We start from the raw sequence: 16,996 nt of genomic DNA on the forward strand, positions 1-16,996 counted from the left end.
ATCACCCTCGGGGCTCTGGATAGTGGGTTCTGGATCCACAGATTCTATCAACCAGGGGTTGAAAGGATTCAGAAAATAAAACTGCAGTGAACACAGACTTTTTTTTCTCGTGACTATTCCCTAAATAGACTAGGACAACTGTTTCCATAACATTTGTTATTTCAGGTACTCAGTCATCCAGAGACAATCTAAAGCACAATGTGGGTTCTATGCAAATCCAATACCATTTTATATAAGGGACTAGAGCAGTTATAGATTTCAGTATCTGACAGGTGTCCTGGAACAAATTGCCCATAGATAGGGAGGGACAACTGGATTCGGTTTTGTGGATGATGACACCACAGTTCAGAGACGTCAAGTACCTCTCCCCATGTCACACAGCCAGCAAGTGAAAGGCCCAGAATACAACTTGGGTCTGCCTCTAGAACCTGGGCTTTTAACCACTGTGCTATAATGCCATCGACTCTCTTCAACTGTCACCGAGTATTGCAAATCTGTCACCCTAATGCTGTAATAAGAACAGCGGCTAACATTTGTTAACCATGTGTACTGCTGCGTGCACCAGGTATAGTTTGCTTAACTTCACAACAACCCTCTGCCTATTTTGCAGATGAGAAAACTGAGGCATAAAGAATGAACTTAAATAACCTGCCTGAAAATAAAATGCTACCAGTGGAGGCGGAGCCAGGATTCAAACCCAGGCAGTCTTCATTATCCTTAGCATTAGCCCATGCCATAGTCAACAAAATAATTAGCAATGGTTTTCATGCCTTACCAAAATTAAGAAAAGGATCATCACCTACGCAAGGCATTACTGTTCAGTTGGGGAAGTTAAAGTTTTATCTATCTCTTTATTTATTGGTACTCCGGGGCTCTATCACTGAGCTACATCCCCAGCCCTTTAGATTTTTATCTTGAGACAGGGTCTTGCTAAGTTGCTGAGGCTGGCTTTGAACCTGAGATCCTCCTGCCTCAGCCTCCCCAGTGGCTGGGATTACAACCGTGCGCCATGGCACCTGGAGTGCTGCGTGATGCTTTGATCTAGGTATACATGATAGAAAGCTGACTGACATATCCATTCCCTCAAGGAACAACTTATCACTTTTTGTAATAAGAATATTAAAAATCTAGTCTTTCAGCCATTTTGAAATATACCATACATTAGTGTTGGTATGCAGCGGAATAAGCTACGGAAACTTACTCTTCTGGTCTAGCTGAAACCTGGTGACCTTTATCAACATCTCCCCTTCCCTATCCCTCGCTGTCCCCTCCTCTGGTTACCATGAGTCCACCTTTTTGGATTCTACCATAAATGAGACCATACAGCATAGGCTCTACTGAGCCAGAAGCTTCCTTGACAGGAGGTGATAAGGGAGGTGAGCTCACATTATCTCCCTTGATTCTTTGAACATAATGGAGTAGACAGGGCAGGAGCTGGTCTATTTTTATAGATGAGGAAATGAAACTCCAGAGAGACAACTTGTCGTGTACTGTCACAGCTGACTGAGGAAGAAGCTGTAGCAAAGTAACTGTCAGCTGGGCGAGGTGGCACATGCGTATAATCCCAGTGGCTCAGGAGGCTGAGGCAGGAGGATCGCAAGTTGGAGGCCAGCCTCAGCAATTTAGCAAGGCCCTAAGCAACTCAGCCAGAGACGGTCTCTAAGTAAAATGTAAAAAAATGTCTGGGGATGTGGCTCGGTGGTTAAGCACCCCAGGTTCAATCCCCAGTACCAAAAAGGAACTGTCACACTCTTTCAGCTGAGGATCCTCTGGGTAGGAGCAAACTCAGGCCCTGGGGCCTGTAGCTTGCTCCTTGTCTGGTCTGTGGCTAACAGACCTGGGCCTCCCTTGTTTGTTATACTTTCTCTGAGTCCAGGAGAAATGTTCCTGGTGCACTTCACATTTTGAGCTGCAAGACAGTAGATTAAAAATCGGAGCAGAGGTGGGGTCAGAAAAGGGGACCTCCCACGTGGGCTCGTCCTCCACACTGATGGGGCTGGGAGGGGGTCTGCACCCCGTCCTTGTTTTGCTCTTTCTTCTCTGCCTCAGACACGTTTCACCTGAGCTCATCAGAATGATCCCTGTGTGGCCTCTTCCTTGTAAGGCATTTGGGGCTGAATTACCAAACCATCTTCCAGGGTCTCCCTTGGGCTAACCTTGAACTATCATCCTCACAAGTGTGAAAAAAATTCACATTGCTGAACTCTCTTGAAATCTTCCTTCCTAAAACATAATATAGAAGATGGATTTGCTACAGGCTAAACTTTTACTGTACGTATATTCTGTCCAATTCAGTCTGGCTCCGAGTTACAGAGTCTTCTTTATCTTCAGGGTTTCAGATATGATCCTGTCTAATTATATGCAATCTGAGGGTAACGATCATGTTTTTAGAGTGTTCATTTGTGGATCCAAAGTATGTGGCATTGTCCTAGAAACATCAGGAACGTTTCTGACCAACTGACAAAATTTTATCTTGAATCCCTTAATTACATCATGGGATCACAGAAACCCAGAATTGGAAAGGATTTTGTGGTGGTGTCTAACGCCCCCTCCAGGACAAGAATTCCCTCCAAGTGGTCATTCAAGCCTCAAATGTGGTCGGGCGGGGAGCTTGCTCACCCACTGGCCGTCTGCTCGACTGTGGGATGGCTCTCTCCCCGTGTCCCCTTTTATGAACAAAGGAGAGCTCATCAGATTCCACTGCAGAGAGACACAGGGCAAGTCCTGAGGACTGTCCTCTGCCAGCCCTGTCCCAGCCCACTGCAAAACTGAAGTCCCAAGAGGCCTCTCCAAACAATATGCAATCTAGCCCAGCCCCCTCTTATTTGCTTAGAAATCTGAGGCAAAGGATGTGGCTTTATTAAATCTCATTTGCAAATGGGATAAGAATTCACAGGCGGCTGTTCAGATGAACCAAGATGATGTGTGTGAACACAGCTGGCCGACCAGAGCTCAGTAAACACACTGGGGGACACCAGATTGGGGCGCACTGACTTAATACAGCACCATGTTGAGCTGAACCCAGATCAGCTCAGTGCAGGGTGAGAACAAGCAAGTTCATCGGGCATTTGGGAAAGAGCTCTGGGGTGGAAAACAGAGTCTGGCTGACCTCCCACGCTGACATTTGAATGTTCAGCAAGATTGGGGAGAAGAGAATGAGAAGGACCACCAGCTAACAGGAGTCACACTGGGTTTATGAGATGAAGAATAACAGACAGAGACTTCTAACTACTACGTGAAGGGTGGGGTAGGAGCCAAAGAGGAAATCAGGAGACAGTGTCTGGTTCAGCTACGGAGGGCTGATCTTTGACATGTGAGATTTTTTAATTTGATCATCTATTACTTTTTTCCAGTGGCCCCCGACCCACCCACCCGGGCTATCAGTTGGCCTATCTGGCTGCCAACGTTGGTCAACGATCACCAGACCTACAATTGATTTATTTTTTCATTCATTCATTTATTTATTTGGTTCAGGGGATTTAACCCAGGGGCACTTTACGACTGAGCTCCGGCCCTTTTTATTTTTTAATTTTGAGGCAGGGTCTCTGTAAGTTGCTGAGGCTGCCCTTGAACTTGGGATCCTCCTGCCTCCTCTGTTGCAGATCTGCTGTTCTAATAAATCGTTTCCAACCAGTGATGGGCCAAGAAGCAGCCAGCCAATCTTCACTCACTCCCTGATTCCTTCAATCACGAAATATCGATCCACCAAATAGGAACCACCAATGACCTGAGGAGGCTCTGAAATCACGTGGAAATGAAGATATAGCCATTACTTTTAAAGCGTTTATGGTCTTCTGGGATAAATAGATTTTTTTAAAAAATTACTCTTGCACTTGACAGACTCTAAGTACCACAGAGATGAAGGGAGACAATTCTGTGCCAGGGGATGAAAATAGAGCAGATCAGGCTGCATTTGGCCAGCAAATGTTTAGTTTGGCCCACATGGTGTTTTACTTTGTATTTTCCTTTTAGATGCCAACATTGAAAAATTAGGGCATTTCACATTAAAAAAACCCAGATTCCTAGCTTCTGGTAAAAACAGGAAGATCTGAGCACCCGAGGCCAAGTCCCTGTGGGGTGGTGATTGGCAGGAGCACAGCCGCAGCTGCCCCTTTCCAGTAGAGCTTGAACCCTTCAGGTGGCCACAGTCCGTGCCATCCCGGATTATTCTGGGAATAATGTTCAGTTGCCAGTTATCACCAGCTTGTGCAATGGGTACTTCCATGATAGAGGGAGAAAGAAAAAAGAATTGGACTTTTTACTCAATTTCCATTAAAAGTAAAAAAAAAAAAAAAAACACCTTAATGCTGGGGATGTACCTCGGTATGCATGCTTATCAGGTATGTGGGAAGCCCTGAGTTCAGTCCCCAGCACTACAAAAAATATATATATATATATAAAGCTTAAGCCAGGCTTGGAAGTACATGCCTGTAACCTCAAGCTATTTGGGAGGCCGAGGTAGGATGATTGTAAGTTCAAGACTAGTCCAGGCAATTTAGTGAGACCCTGTCACTCACACACACAAAAAAAAAATTAAAAAGGACTTAGGAGCTGGGCATGGCAGGTGCATGCCTATAATCCCAGTGACTAGGGAAACTGGGGCAGGGGAGTAGGATCACAAGTTCAAGGCCAGCCTGGGCAACTTAGCAAGACCCTGTCTCAAAAGAAAAGAAAAGAAATGACTAGAGGTAGTCCTTTTGGTCGAGGCAAAGTATCCCTGGATTTGATCCCCAAGACTTAAATAAATAAATAAATATAATCAGATAAATACGAGAAAGATTCTGAGCTGCTGAGAACTATCCAGTCAGTCAGTGCTTGCCAAAATGTACCCCCTGGAAGATGGATTTAGGTGAGAAAAAAAAATGGAACAGGGGCATTCAATAACACTGAATCACAAGGAGAAACTCTTCCGATTCTTTTCTGGACTTCATTCTAATTAGGAGAAAATCTTGGTTCTGTGCCCATCTGAAGTATCTCTCTCTCCCCATACTTGCGAATCGAGTTTTTAGGTGTAAAGGTTCCCTAGCAACAATATCTAGCTACGACTTACAAACACGGCGGTTTCTCCCTGCTTGAAGTTGAACATTGGTCTTAAAGAAAATAATATTGATTTTTTTTTATACACGGAGCAATTAAGTCTCTGGGGAAAATATAAAATCATAGTTAGGCAAGGAGAGGGGGGTTGGCACGGTGTTGCAAGTCTGTAATCCCAGCGACTCAGGAGGCTCAGGCAGGAGGATGGCAAGTGGGAGGCCAGCCTCAACTGTAGGAGGTGCGACCTGAGCCCTGGACGGATTCTGAGCCAAGGAGAGGCCAGACCCGATCGTGTTACGTATAAAGCCGCCTCCACAGGCCACAACCCCCTGCCCCATCCCCATGCCTCAGTTTCTGCACCCACCAAGGGGGGGTGAAAACTTTGCAAGCCCCTAAGGACCTGGGTTCAGCGCGCCCTCAGCCCAGGCCGCAGGCCCGTTGCCCCTGGCAACCGCGAGGGCTCACTGGAGTGGCTCCCGCCATCCCCTCCCGGGCTCGGCCTCCCGCTCCTCCCCAACTGCCCCGCTTCTCACCACTGATCGACTTTATCTTTCCACGTCAGCACGGACCTCATCGCAGCTTTCCTCCCGCCTCGGGGCCCCTCCTACCCCCGCCTCAGCAACAGGCGCCGCTACGCGGGCCACTTCGGCTACCTGCGCTACCCCTGGCAACGCACATGCGCACAACAACACCTACGCGCGTGCGCCCGCAGAGCTCCGAGTGCGCATGTCTACAAGGAGGCGCGCGCACAGGAGCTAAAGCGCCGATGGAACCGGAACTCAGAAGGCGGGCGTGTAGCTACGGCGTACGCGATTGGTCGGCGCGGGTGAGGGGGCGGAGCGTCTTCCTTGAAGAGGGATTTGATTGGCGGAACCACAGAAATGGCGGCTGCGGTCCAAGGGGCGGTCGGAAAGCGGCTGTGGAGTGTGACAGACTTACCCTATCTTAACGCTTTGGTGGCATCCCGGTGCCTTGAATCGAAGGAAGTTTCACCTCTTACTCTGCTTCGCCCCCAGGCCGTTGCAGGTCTCGGCCTGTCGCTGCAGCTGGGCCCCGCTTGACTGGCTCAGCCTTGATGGAGACGCCGAGCCTGGGGGACAGCGGACCCGCCCCCTCGATGGCCTCCAGTGACCACCCAGTCCCAGAGCTGCAGTGTGACCTCCGGCAAGTTCTTTCCCCTTCCGAACCGCAGTTCCACCACCTGTAAAATGGGAACGGGGGGTGGACGGTCTGTGGGGCCCTCTGGTCTTTGGCAGAGGGTCGACAAAGACCTGGAGGCCCACAGGCTTAGTTAATAACTCCGGGAGAAGGTCGCTCCTCCTGTAGGACGAGCCCTGGGGTTGTCCCAGACTTTCTTTACTCCGGTGACTAGAAAGCTGGGAGGAGCAGGGAACTTTTGTGGTACGTGTAGAGAGCGCGGTGGCACACGGAGGCTGAGGGAGGAGGATCGCAAGTTGGAGGCCAGCCTCCACAATCTAGAGACTGTCTCAAAATAAAATCAGGGCTTGGGGATGTTGCTCAGTGGTAAAGCATCTCTGAGTTCAGTCCCCGAAAAAAAAGAAAGAAAAAAAGGGGGTGTACTTCGGTTGGAAACTCCTACAAATATCATGGAGGAGATGTGTTCAGTAAGCAGGGCAGCCCAAAAATGGGTTTTAAGAGAAGTAACAGAGGAAACCACAGTTCTTTGTTGCATACTTGGATATGTTGAGAGATGAGTGTAGGATGACTTGCGTACGTTTAGAAAAAAAAAATTTTAATATTTATTTTTTAGGTGTAGATGGTCACAGCATAATGCCTTTATTTTTATGTGGTGCTGAGGATCGAACCCAGGTCCCGCTGTGGTAGGCGAGCGCTCTGCCGCTGAGCCACAATCCCAGCTCTCAAAAAATTTTAATCTTGTAAATATGTTATTACAAATGAAGAAATGAGTATTGGAGAGCTTAAGTGATCTGCTCTTGGACTCACAGATTTGAGTCTTTTCCACCAGGTTTCAGTTTCCTTAACTCTTAAGTAAGCTACCATAAGATTCCTACAGCTCCCCAAAAGTATTTAACCCTAAATTACATCAGAAGACTGTGATTCTAATACTTATTGGACACTAGTTCTTTCTTAGTTTCCCCGTTTGTAGAAAAGATGTTGGATTAGATGATGTCTTTTAAAATGTATCATTTAGTGGTTAAGATACACTTTGCTGAACTTTTTCAATAACAGTGCAGGAGAGAAGTGTTAGACCAAACAGTAGGCCTGGGTTCTGGTATCAGTTCTGCTAGTAATTTAACCTTCTATCACTCGGTTTTATCAATACAATGAGAGTAAATCTTGTCCTACGTACCTCACAAGGTTATTGTGACGATGAAGAATCAAGGAGATTGGAAAATTCTTGTCAGAAACTATTTGCCTTTTAAAGGATTGCAACCTCTGATGGAAATGATAGAGGCTCTTACTCAGAAAAATGCACATCTATGTAAAATTTCCCCTGTACTTGTTTGCAGAAGAGGGGGTTCACTCACTCCTTTAAGTAGTCCTTGTGATCACTGGTTGACAGGTCAGCTATTAGTTCCTGTTCCCCAACTTAGGTCAGGTGTCATCAGAAATCTTTATAATAGCTGGGTGCGGTGGCTTGTGCCTGTAATCCCAGCAGCTGAGGAGGCTGAGGCAGGAGGATCCCGAGTTGAAAGCCAGCCTCAGCAATTTAGTGAGGCCCTAAACAACTTAGCAAGGCCCTGTCTCTAAATGAAATATTAAAAAAAAAAAAAAAAAAAAGGCTGGAGATGTGGCTCAGTGGTTAAATGCCCCTGGGTTTAATCCCTGGTGCCAAAAAGAAAACTTTAAAATAGGTGTATGCAATGATTAACCCAGAAAGTTTCTAGCAAGTAGCTTGAGCTTCTCATTGTAAAGAGCTGATCACTTGTGCTTTGTTTTTCCAGCGAGGGAGATGTGGCTGTGGGATCAGAAAGAGTGGGAGAAGATGAAAGACCAATAGCAATAAAAAGAATCAGTGAGTGTGAGCCCCTGCTACAAGAAGCCATCGCCTCTTCTCAGTTAGGTGACACCGCAGTGACCAAATGCCATAAGCCTGTCCCGTGTGGATGGGAAAGAGTCGTGAAACAAAGATTATCAGGGAAAACAGCAGGAAGATTTGATGTCTATTTTATCAGGTGAGCATGCAAGGTGGTAAATAAAGATGGTGCAGCCAAATAATTTTGTCTAGACAGGTAGAGGGGAGACATAGCAAGAATCTTGGCTTCTTGCTAATTTTGCCATCCTACCAGTGCATTCTGTTTGTTCACTGTGACTGACTGGTTAATTATATCAAGTAATTTGAGCTCAATTGCATACATTTTGTCCCTCCAATTTGGAATGACATTAATGGTGCAGTTGCATTTGAGTTATGTTTGTGTGAATTTATTTGTGCTATTACAGAGGAAACCATTTGAAAATTCCCTTTATGACTCTTTTTTTTCTTTTCAAATGAGAAATGCCCATGACAACATTAGGAAATTATCAATTAGAAATCTGAAATGTGGTTCAGTTCTTTTTTTAAAAGCCACTCATACTGATACTGGGTTTGGTAGTACACACCTGTAATCCCAGCTTCTCAGGAGACTGAGGCAGTTTGAGACCAGCCGGACAGCGTGGCAAGACCCTGTCCCAACATAGAATTTTTAGAAAGGGCTGGGGTTGAAGCTCAGTGATAGAGTGCTTATGCCTGAGGCCCTGAGTTCAGTCCTCAGTATCCCCCCCCAAAAAAAAGGCATTTATATTTGCTAGCAATAAGTTTCCTTTAATATCATTTTCTAGCCCACAAGGACTGAAATTCAGATCCAGAAGTTCACTTGCTAATTATCTTCACAAACATGGAGAGACTTCTGTTAAGCCAGAAGATTTTGATTTTACTGTACTTTCCAAAAGGGGCATCAGGTCAAGATCTAAAGACAGCAATGTTGCAGTTCTGACATCCCAACTGCAGAATGAAAATCACATTTCAACCCGGAACTTCAGGACACGAAGCCGGTGGAAGAAAGTGTTTCCTCTGCCCAGTAGTAATTCAGAGCTGCAAGATAGCAGGGGACTGCCCAGTCCTGAGTCCATTCAGGTGCTTTTGAAAGAAGATGAGGGTAGTAATGATGGTAACTCCAGGAAGGTTAGCAAGTCCAAAAGGAAGGTGACAATTTTGAAAGGAATTCCAATTAAGAAAACCAAAAGACGGTGCAGAAAGAATCTTTCAGGTTCTGTTGAAAGTAATGACAAAGGAGAATCTCTGTGTGACCAGACAGATGCTGAAAGAGAGCCTGTCGCCCAAGATGGTGAGCTGGGCAGAACTTTGTGCATCTCTGACACCAGAGTGAGCGACAAGACCCTCAGTGTGACCGATAAAGTCAAGAGCACCGTGAAAGAAAACTCACCCAATTCAGGATCAGACGATCATTCTGAACAAATAACTTCTGGCGCCCCAAACAAATTATGTTCGACCAAAGAAGCAGAACGCAACAAGAAGTGTTGGGAGACGGTTTTAGACTCAGAGGAAAACAGATCGAAAGGAGACGAGGGGGAGAGGAAGGAGCATTTGCATATGGACCTTTTAAAATGTGGCTCTGAAACAGACAGCAAATGCTCAGAAGGTAAGAGAGATTTTACTTCTGAGAAAATATTTCATGGTATTCAGTGCATTTAATGCTGTTAGCCATGGACTGAGGAGGCTCCACTTCCAGATCTTACGTTTCATGTCTGTCCATGGTTAAGACAGTCTAGACAAAGAAATAGGCTATATCTTAGACCTATTCTTCAGATCATCCTAACACCCTGTTAACTGACCTTCTTTCCATCCTCTTTCCAGCCAGTCATCTTAAAACTAGAAGGAAAACTAAAAGACTTGTAAAAAATTCTCAGAAGATTCCTCTTATACACAAACTGACAATAGCCAGTGTCTTCGCACATCTCCTGTTACTTACTACTGAAGTGCGACTTCCAATTTAATTTCGTACATACCACAGTCACTTTGTCTTCTATTATAATGTAGTGCTTCTCTAAAAGGCCTAAGGGTTCTAAATAATTCAGAAGTATAATCACATACTTCATCTATTATTCGTAATATGCTCTTAATACAGAGTTCAGAGCTGAGCTGTTTGGCTTTTATAATACCTCAGTGAATAATTGATAAAAAGGACATCTTCTGAGCAGCCCTGTATTAGTTATTCATTATGCCATTATGGTATAATGAATACCTCCCTTAAAGGAGAATAGTAATAGTACTTAATAATCCTGTGGGGGCCAAATTGGTGGAGTGGGGGCTTAGACTTGATTTCTCATCTCAAGCCCCCCATAATTCGATGTCTCCTTTGTGCCTGGGATTTCTCTACCTGTGACAGAAGATGGCCGTGTATACCTGGGAATCTCAGAGGGTCCAAGTCTGTCCTTAAGACTGAGCATCTTAAAAGAAAGCATTGGGGTTTACGTAGATTTATTACTAATATAATGGACAAATTAAATATTAAAAAGGATGACTAAGATGAAAGTATTCTATTCTGTAAGTTTGGTTCTCAGTAAGATGAAATACCCTTAGCTTACTAGGTGTCCAGAAGAATAGTAAAGATTTTCTTATTGGTTGAGCTAGAAATTGCTAAGCGAACTATGGAAACCCACAGAAAACGTTAGCAAGTAACTAACTGGTAAGAGCAGTTTCCCTTTATTTATTTACTTATTTTTCTTTTTCTTTCTACTGGGTTTGATCTACTCAAAGTAGAAGAGCAAAAAACACTAGACCAATCTGGAGACCTGGACACTTGTCCTAGTGTCCTCAGTCCCAGTTTCATTTGGGGATAGTTGCTTCATTTCTAAGCCTCCATTTCTTCATCTGAACAATATAAATAATACCCCTCCCTAGTCCCATTTTTCACATCAAGAATACTGTGAGATAAATCAAGAATGGAAAAGATGGTTTTGTGCTATTCATATGCAAGGTATTATTAACTGCAATTCAAATTCTGAGGGTATGAGTGGAGGAAGTAAGTAAATATGACTGTTAAAAATAAGAAAACTTGCCACTCACCAATAGCCATTATGCCATTTTGGTTTGTGTCTTTTATTTTTGTATTTTTATTTTTTCATTTTTGAGACAGTTCTGAGGCTAGCCTGAGCTCGCTGTCCTCCTGCCTCAGCCTCCCAAGTAACTGGATTAAAGGCTTGCCCCACCATACTCAATTGGTTTATGTCATTTTTAACCCATGATGTCCTGGCATCCTATATATAGGGACATCGTGGGTCAGTTGTCTCGCTATGTATGTGTAAACATACATATATGTTTTTATGAAATTGGGGTCATATGTAGAATCTTGCTCTTTTCATTTATAAGTTAATAGAAAATAATCATGTATTTTTAATATAAAATATAATTTTTTATATTTAAAAATATTTTATATTAAAAATATTTAAAATATATAATTTTATATTTTGATGACCACATTGAATAAATGGGTCATAATTTAAAATATTTCATACTGTTTCCAATTTTTCAATGCCCCAAGCTCTAAACAGAAATCCTAGGAAATGAGTGTGACTGTTGGCCAAGGGTCTGGACTCAGGAGCCAGACTGCCTGCCTCTGAATTGGAGTTCTGATGCTAGCTGTGTGTCACTGGACAATTGACTTAGCTTCTCTGTGCCACAATTTCCTTATCTGTAAAGTAGAGCTAAAATAGTGCCAGGTTCATAGGTCATTAGTAGGATTCAGTTAGTTAACATTTATGTAAGTACTCAGAATAATGCCTGAATTATTATTATCATTTGATCCTTGACTGTCTCTTTAAGCTAAACCATAATTTCATATTCTCTGTCCACTGTGCCTTTTCAGAAGACACCACCATCCCACGGACACAGGTCGAAAAAAGGAAGACGAGCTTGTATTTTTCCAGCAAGTATAACAGAGAAGGTATCACTTCCCCAATGAAAGCATCAGATTCTAAGTCAGTGTCGGGTGCTCGACTCTCATGCAGTGTGTCTTTTAGCTCTCAGCCCCCCACGACGCAAAGCCTTTAAGAAATGGACCCCTCCTCGGTCACCTTTTAACCTTGTCCAAGAAACACTTTTCCACGATCCCTGGAAGCTTCTCATCGCGACGATATTTCTCAATCGGACATCAGGTTGGTGGCTTCTTGTCATTTGGGTCTTAGAAGCAATGTGATCAGGAGAAAGAGCAGTGAATTGAGGCTCAGGGAGGCCTGGGTTCAAGGGCCATTTCAAGTCTGTGACCTTAGCTAAGGTCTTCCCTTTCTGCCCTCAAACTCTGCCCCCATGAGGAAGACTAGATGACATCCAGTGGCCTTTTTAGCATCAAGGGGCAGGTCAGATATTTCCTACTTCCACGTTAGGTTTGGTCATCAGTGCACATCAGCCAGTGAGCATTTCTCCACCCTGTATCCTGTATAAAACCATTTTCTTGTCATTGAATGCACCTTGCTTCCTGTGTGATTCTCCACCAGCTACCTAGTGATCTGAGTATTTAAAAAACCAATATCACACAAGGCCTGTTTCAGCGGAATTTGGACTATTTATTGGCCAAATAGTAGTGTTGGTATTTGACATTAAAAAATGGTCTCTTGTCAGTGGTTAAACAAACAAAGCCTTTGTTTGGGATTTCTAGATGAGAAACTCCCTGAACCTAAAAGAAGCCCTTCCAGTATCTTGCTCATAATCACTGGTATGTCCTTTTCCCAGGAAAAATGGCAATTCCTGTGCTTTGGGAATTTCTGGAGAAATACCCTTCGGCTGAGGTAGCAAGAACAGCAGACTGGAGAGATGTGTCGGAACTTCTGAAGCCTCTTGGTCTCTACGATCTTCGAGCCAAAACCATTATCAAGTTCTCAGGTGTGTTTCTTAGGCCCAATGGAAAAAAATAGAGCCACCTTGAACGTTGATATCTTCAGGTGCCACCCTAATAGGGCCCAAGCACTGAAGGCATTTATGAACAGCCTGCTTGCCCCAAACTGTCGTCTCCCACCCCAACCCAGGTAATAAACCTTTGTCCAGCAGCATCAGGCCACGCGGGCAGAATTAGGAAAGAAGTCAGTGGATCAGAAAGCCCTGTCCTTAAGGATGTCACCCCTGCCGAGTTAGCACAGCACAAAATATGGCTAGGAAGTCATAAAGGTGCTGCAGGAATTTGAAGGTTATCTGTCCCTTTCCGCCACACTCTCCATCTCGCCCTGTCACCACACATTTATGGAAGGTGGCTTCCTAGAAGCTGAGCTCATGTATGGGGTGTTATATTCTCAGATGAGTACCTGACAAAGCAGTGGAAGTATCCGATCGAGCTTCATGGGATTGGCAAATATGGCAACGACTCTTACAGGATTTTTTGCGTCAATGAGTGGAAGCAGGTGAGGCCCGCTCCCAGCCCTAGCCCAACCCGCACATTTGTCCCAGAAGTAAAAACGTCCACAGTTATGGCTCAAACTACTCACTGCATGCAAGTGCTGTTTAGTCCTGACCAGGTTTGTACCCAGCTCAAGGGGAGCAGGCGGCATGGGGTCATCTGCAGCAGGAAGGGGGTCATTAGACACTCCCTGAGTCCCCAAAGACCCTTGGGCATGGCTCTGACCCTGTTTCTGCCTTGCCCTGTTTATGTTCTGTCAAGAGGAGGCAGGTTGGGCTCAGAATGTTTGCTTGTTGGGTTTCTCTGGTGGTCTCAGACCGTTTTGGGTGGTAACTGGGTCCTCCTTCAGCTGCCCGTTCTGTTGGGTATACCCAGCCCTAATGCGTCCCGATGGCAGCTGGTGGGTGGCCTGGTACACTATCCTGGCAACTGGTGACTTGCCCTCAGGCATTCACCCTGCAGGGTCGGGTCAAGCTGGGCTGGAAGGACACAGTCCTATTATCTGTATTTCAGGTGTATTATTATAATGTGCTAATCCTCACCAAACCTTCCTAAGCCCATCTTACAAAAACGTATTGATGATAGCTTACCTAGGGCCCCTGTCTCCTAATGTGTCGTATTTTTTCCAGGTGCACCCCCAGGATCACAAGTTAAATAAATACCATGACTGGCTTTGGGAAAATCATGAAAAATTAAGTCTGTCTTAAAGCCCTTCGAAGTTTCCAAACTTATCTTTTGTGCACTGTTTTTCAAACAGTGGGTGTGTTTGGGGTTTTTTTTTTACAGGGGGGACTTTTATTTTTTGCAGTGCTGAGGCTGGAACTTGGGGACTTGCACACTCTAGCACCCCCGCCCCGCCTTCCCTACCCACCCCCAGCCCCCACTTCAGTTTTTACGAAGTCCATTAAAGGCAATCGAGCTACCTTTCCGGGAATATGATTTTAATTAGCCCATCTAGGAACACAATGTGTATTTTCTCAGTGTGTGGGGTACTGGTGGCCCTTTATTACTGAATGTTCTAGAACATATTTTGAGATTTTTTTAAAAAAATAAACTATTTGATATCAATCCTAAAAATGTATATGACTTTGCCAATAATGGAATGGAATGTGAAAGTGAAAAATGCTTTTCTGGGTCATCAATAATACAAAGCAGATTTCCATCAACCCAGCTAGAGGGAAGATTTGATTTTCTCTTTCTGTAGAAAATGATGTTACTGAACAATTATCTTAGGAAGAATCAAAGAGTTTGCCATTTTTGTTACAATAATAATTTATCATTACTATTTTTGGCATTGGGGATTGAACCCAGAGGTCCTTTACCACTGACCATTATCCCCAACCCTTTTAACCCTTTTTATTTTTTATTTTGAGACAGGGTCTCTAAGTTACTGAGGCTAGTCTTGAACTTGTGAACCTCCCAAGTCACTGTTATTGCAGATACTGTAATGTTATAGTTCAGATACTGAAATGTTTATCTCAGAAGGAAATTACCAGACAAAAATCCTTAATTATTAAGTCTTTTTTTTTTTTTAATTGGTACTGGGTATTGTACCCAGGGACACTTCACCACTGAGCCACATCCCCAGCCCTTTTTATATTTTATTTAGCAACAGGGTCTCACTGAGTTGCTTAGGGCCTTGCTGAGTTGCTGAGGCTAGCCTCAAACTCATGATCTTCCTGCCTCAGCCTCACAAGCCCTTAGGATTATAGGTGATTAAGATTTTCTTCCCCCTTTTTTTAATTAGTGTTATTAAGTCTTAATTGCCATTTTAAAATATAATTTGAAAATTAAATTATAACTAATTTATAAGTATAAACATCTACTTCATAATGTCCCATCACATTGTCATTTAACAAAAATTCTTGTAGCACACCCACCAGCAAAGATCCACTGCTGGCCCACATGTTACACACTGGGGTTGGGGATGTAGCTCAGTGGTAGGGAGCTCACCTCGAATGTGTGAGGCCCTGGGTTCAATCCCCAGCACCACAAAAAAGAAAAGAAGGGCTGGGGTTGTAACTCAGTATAGAGCACTTGCCTAGCATGTGGGAGGCACTGGGTTTGATTCTTAGCTCCACATATAAATAAATAAAATAAAGGTATATTGACAACTAAAAGAAAATATTACAAGAAGGGCTGGGGCTGTAGCTCAGTGATAGAGCACTTGCCTAGCATGTGTGAGGCACTGGGTTCAATTCTCGGCACTGCATGTAAATAAATTAAAGATCCGTCCCAACTTAAAAAAAATTAAAAGAAGAAAATACACAAATACACACTGGGTTCTCAGCTGGACTAATACTATATGTCTGGAAAGGTGACTGGTTGTGTTTAATGGAGGTCTTAAGAAATGAAATACAAAACAGAAAAAAGTCTTAGAGTGTATTAGACAGGTAACTAATAAAAATATTTTTATTAAAAAAAAATGATGCTAAACTCCAAAGAAACTGGGGATTGAACCCAAGGGCACTTATCTACCAAACCACATCCCCAGCATGTTTTGTATTTTAACTTAAGAGAAAGGGTCTCACTGAGTTGCTTAGGGCCTCACTAAGTTGCTGAGGCTGGCCTTGAACTTTTGAGCCTCCTGCCTCCCAGGCCACTGGGATCATAGGTATGTGCCGTCCTTCACGTGTTCTTGATAGCTCCACACTGGCTCTTAGGAATGTTAGGTCTGCTCTCACCTCCCCACACACCCCACCCGCCACACCCCAGTCCATTTTGTTAATGTGAAAGTCAGCTCATCCTTTACCTTGATTCTTTTGTAAACACCCATCTCATCTTCCAGTGTGGAGGGTGGGACCTCCAATGTTTTATTCCATTTTTATTACAGATATTGTAATAATACAGTTCAAATACTGAAATGTTTTCCTTAGAACTCACCAAATCCCCCCCCCGAAAAAAAAATACAAATCCTAAATTATGAAGTCTTAATTACCAATTGCTATTTTAAGGTTTAATTTGAAAATTAAATTGACTGGATAAAGGAAAAATGAATGAATTGTTTGGGAAACTGCCTTGTAGGGTGGTGTGTGAGCAGATCAGATGCAGTGTGTCCGTCTCCCCAACAACTGTAGGTTTTTAGAGAAGGCTGGGTTTTGACCAGAGAACACGAAAACCGGCCACACCTTCCCCTCCCCAGGACATCCTAACTCCACTGCGTACTAACCCATCACATCTGAACAGCATTCACAAAACGAAAACCCTCTGTCGGGGAAGGAGACAAAGAAGAAAAGACTGTGGAGATTCTCGCAGGAAGAGAGAATGGCAGACACAGTAATGAAGGGGAGCAGAGCTGTCTGTCCCTTTCAATGGCAGCTAAAGGTGTAGAAGGGTCTCTGAAGCCTTGGGCCACAGTCAGGGGCGGAGGGTGTGATATGCTCACCAGACTTCAGCATCAGATATGACTGCTTGCAGGCTTGATGACACATCCCGGCCTGTCCCCATGTCCCTACTGATAGCGTGAGCCATGGAGGTGAGCTCGGCAGGACCACAAAGGGCTGCCCACGCTCCAGGCTCTAGGCCGGCCTTCCCCTTTCTTGCAGGTGAGGTTGCCTGACTTAGGGACTTGTTTCCTCATCTCTGTAATGGGA

General features: G+C 44.2%; 2 protein-coding genes across 6 annotated transcripts in view; one reads left to right on the plus strand and one right to left on the minus strand.

The window, feature by feature from the left end:
• Ift122 (intraflagellar transport 122) overlaps window positions 1–5,693 on the minus strand; it is a 55,472-nt gene extending 49,779 nt beyond the window's left edge. For all 5 annotated transcript variants that reach the window (XM_077106173.1, XM_077106172.1, XM_077106171.1 and 2 more), the window contains exon 1: window positions 5,568–5,693. In XM_077106173.1, the coding sequence (XP_076962288.1) occupies window positions 5,568–5,608 (41 nt within the window). In that variant the 5' untranslated portion in view covers window positions 5,609–5,693. The remainder of the gene's footprint in view (window positions 1–5,567) is intronic.
• Window positions 5,694–5,930: 237 nt separating this feature from the next.
• On the plus strand, window positions 5,931–16,289 carry Mbd4 (methyl-CpG binding domain 4, DNA glycosylase). Its single transcript, XM_076841167.1, has 8 exons — window positions 5,931–6,202; window positions 7,966–8,192; window positions 8,836–9,656; window positions 11,883–11,960; window positions 12,037–12,171; window positions 12,746–12,895; window positions 13,304–13,407; window positions 14,033–16,289. Exons 1-8 carry the CDS (start codon window positions 6,110–6,112, stop codon window positions 14,108–14,110), a joined length of 1,686 nt encoding a protein of 561 aa, XP_076697282.1. The 5' UTR covers window positions 5,931–6,109; the 3' UTR covers window positions 14,111–16,289.
• The last annotated feature ends 707 nt before the right edge of the window (window positions 16,290–16,996 follow it).

Source organism: Callospermophilus lateralis, chromosome 20 (genome assembly GCF_048772815.1).
Source record: "Callospermophilus lateralis isolate mCalLat2 chromosome 20, mCalLat2.hap1, whole genome shotgun sequence".
In the NCBI taxonomy this organism is placed as follows: Eukaryota; Metazoa; Chordata; class Mammalia; order Rodentia; family Sciuridae; genus Callospermophilus; species Callospermophilus lateralis.

Excerpts from the sequence above, each read along its gene's own strand:
- Mbd4 (XM_076841167.1), top strand. The coding sequence starts at position 6,110 with ATGGAGACGCCGAGCCTGGGGGACAGCGGACCCGCCCCCTCGATGGCC. Across the intron at positions 11,961-12,036 it reads CAGCAAGTATAACAGAGAAG|CTCTCAGCCCCCCACGACGC; the intron begins GTATCACTTCCC and ends TGTGTCTTTTAG. Across the intron at positions 12,172-12,745 it reads ATTTCTCAATCGGACATCAG|GAAAAATGGCAATTCCTGTG; the intron begins GTTGGTGGCTTC and ends TCCTTTTCCCAG.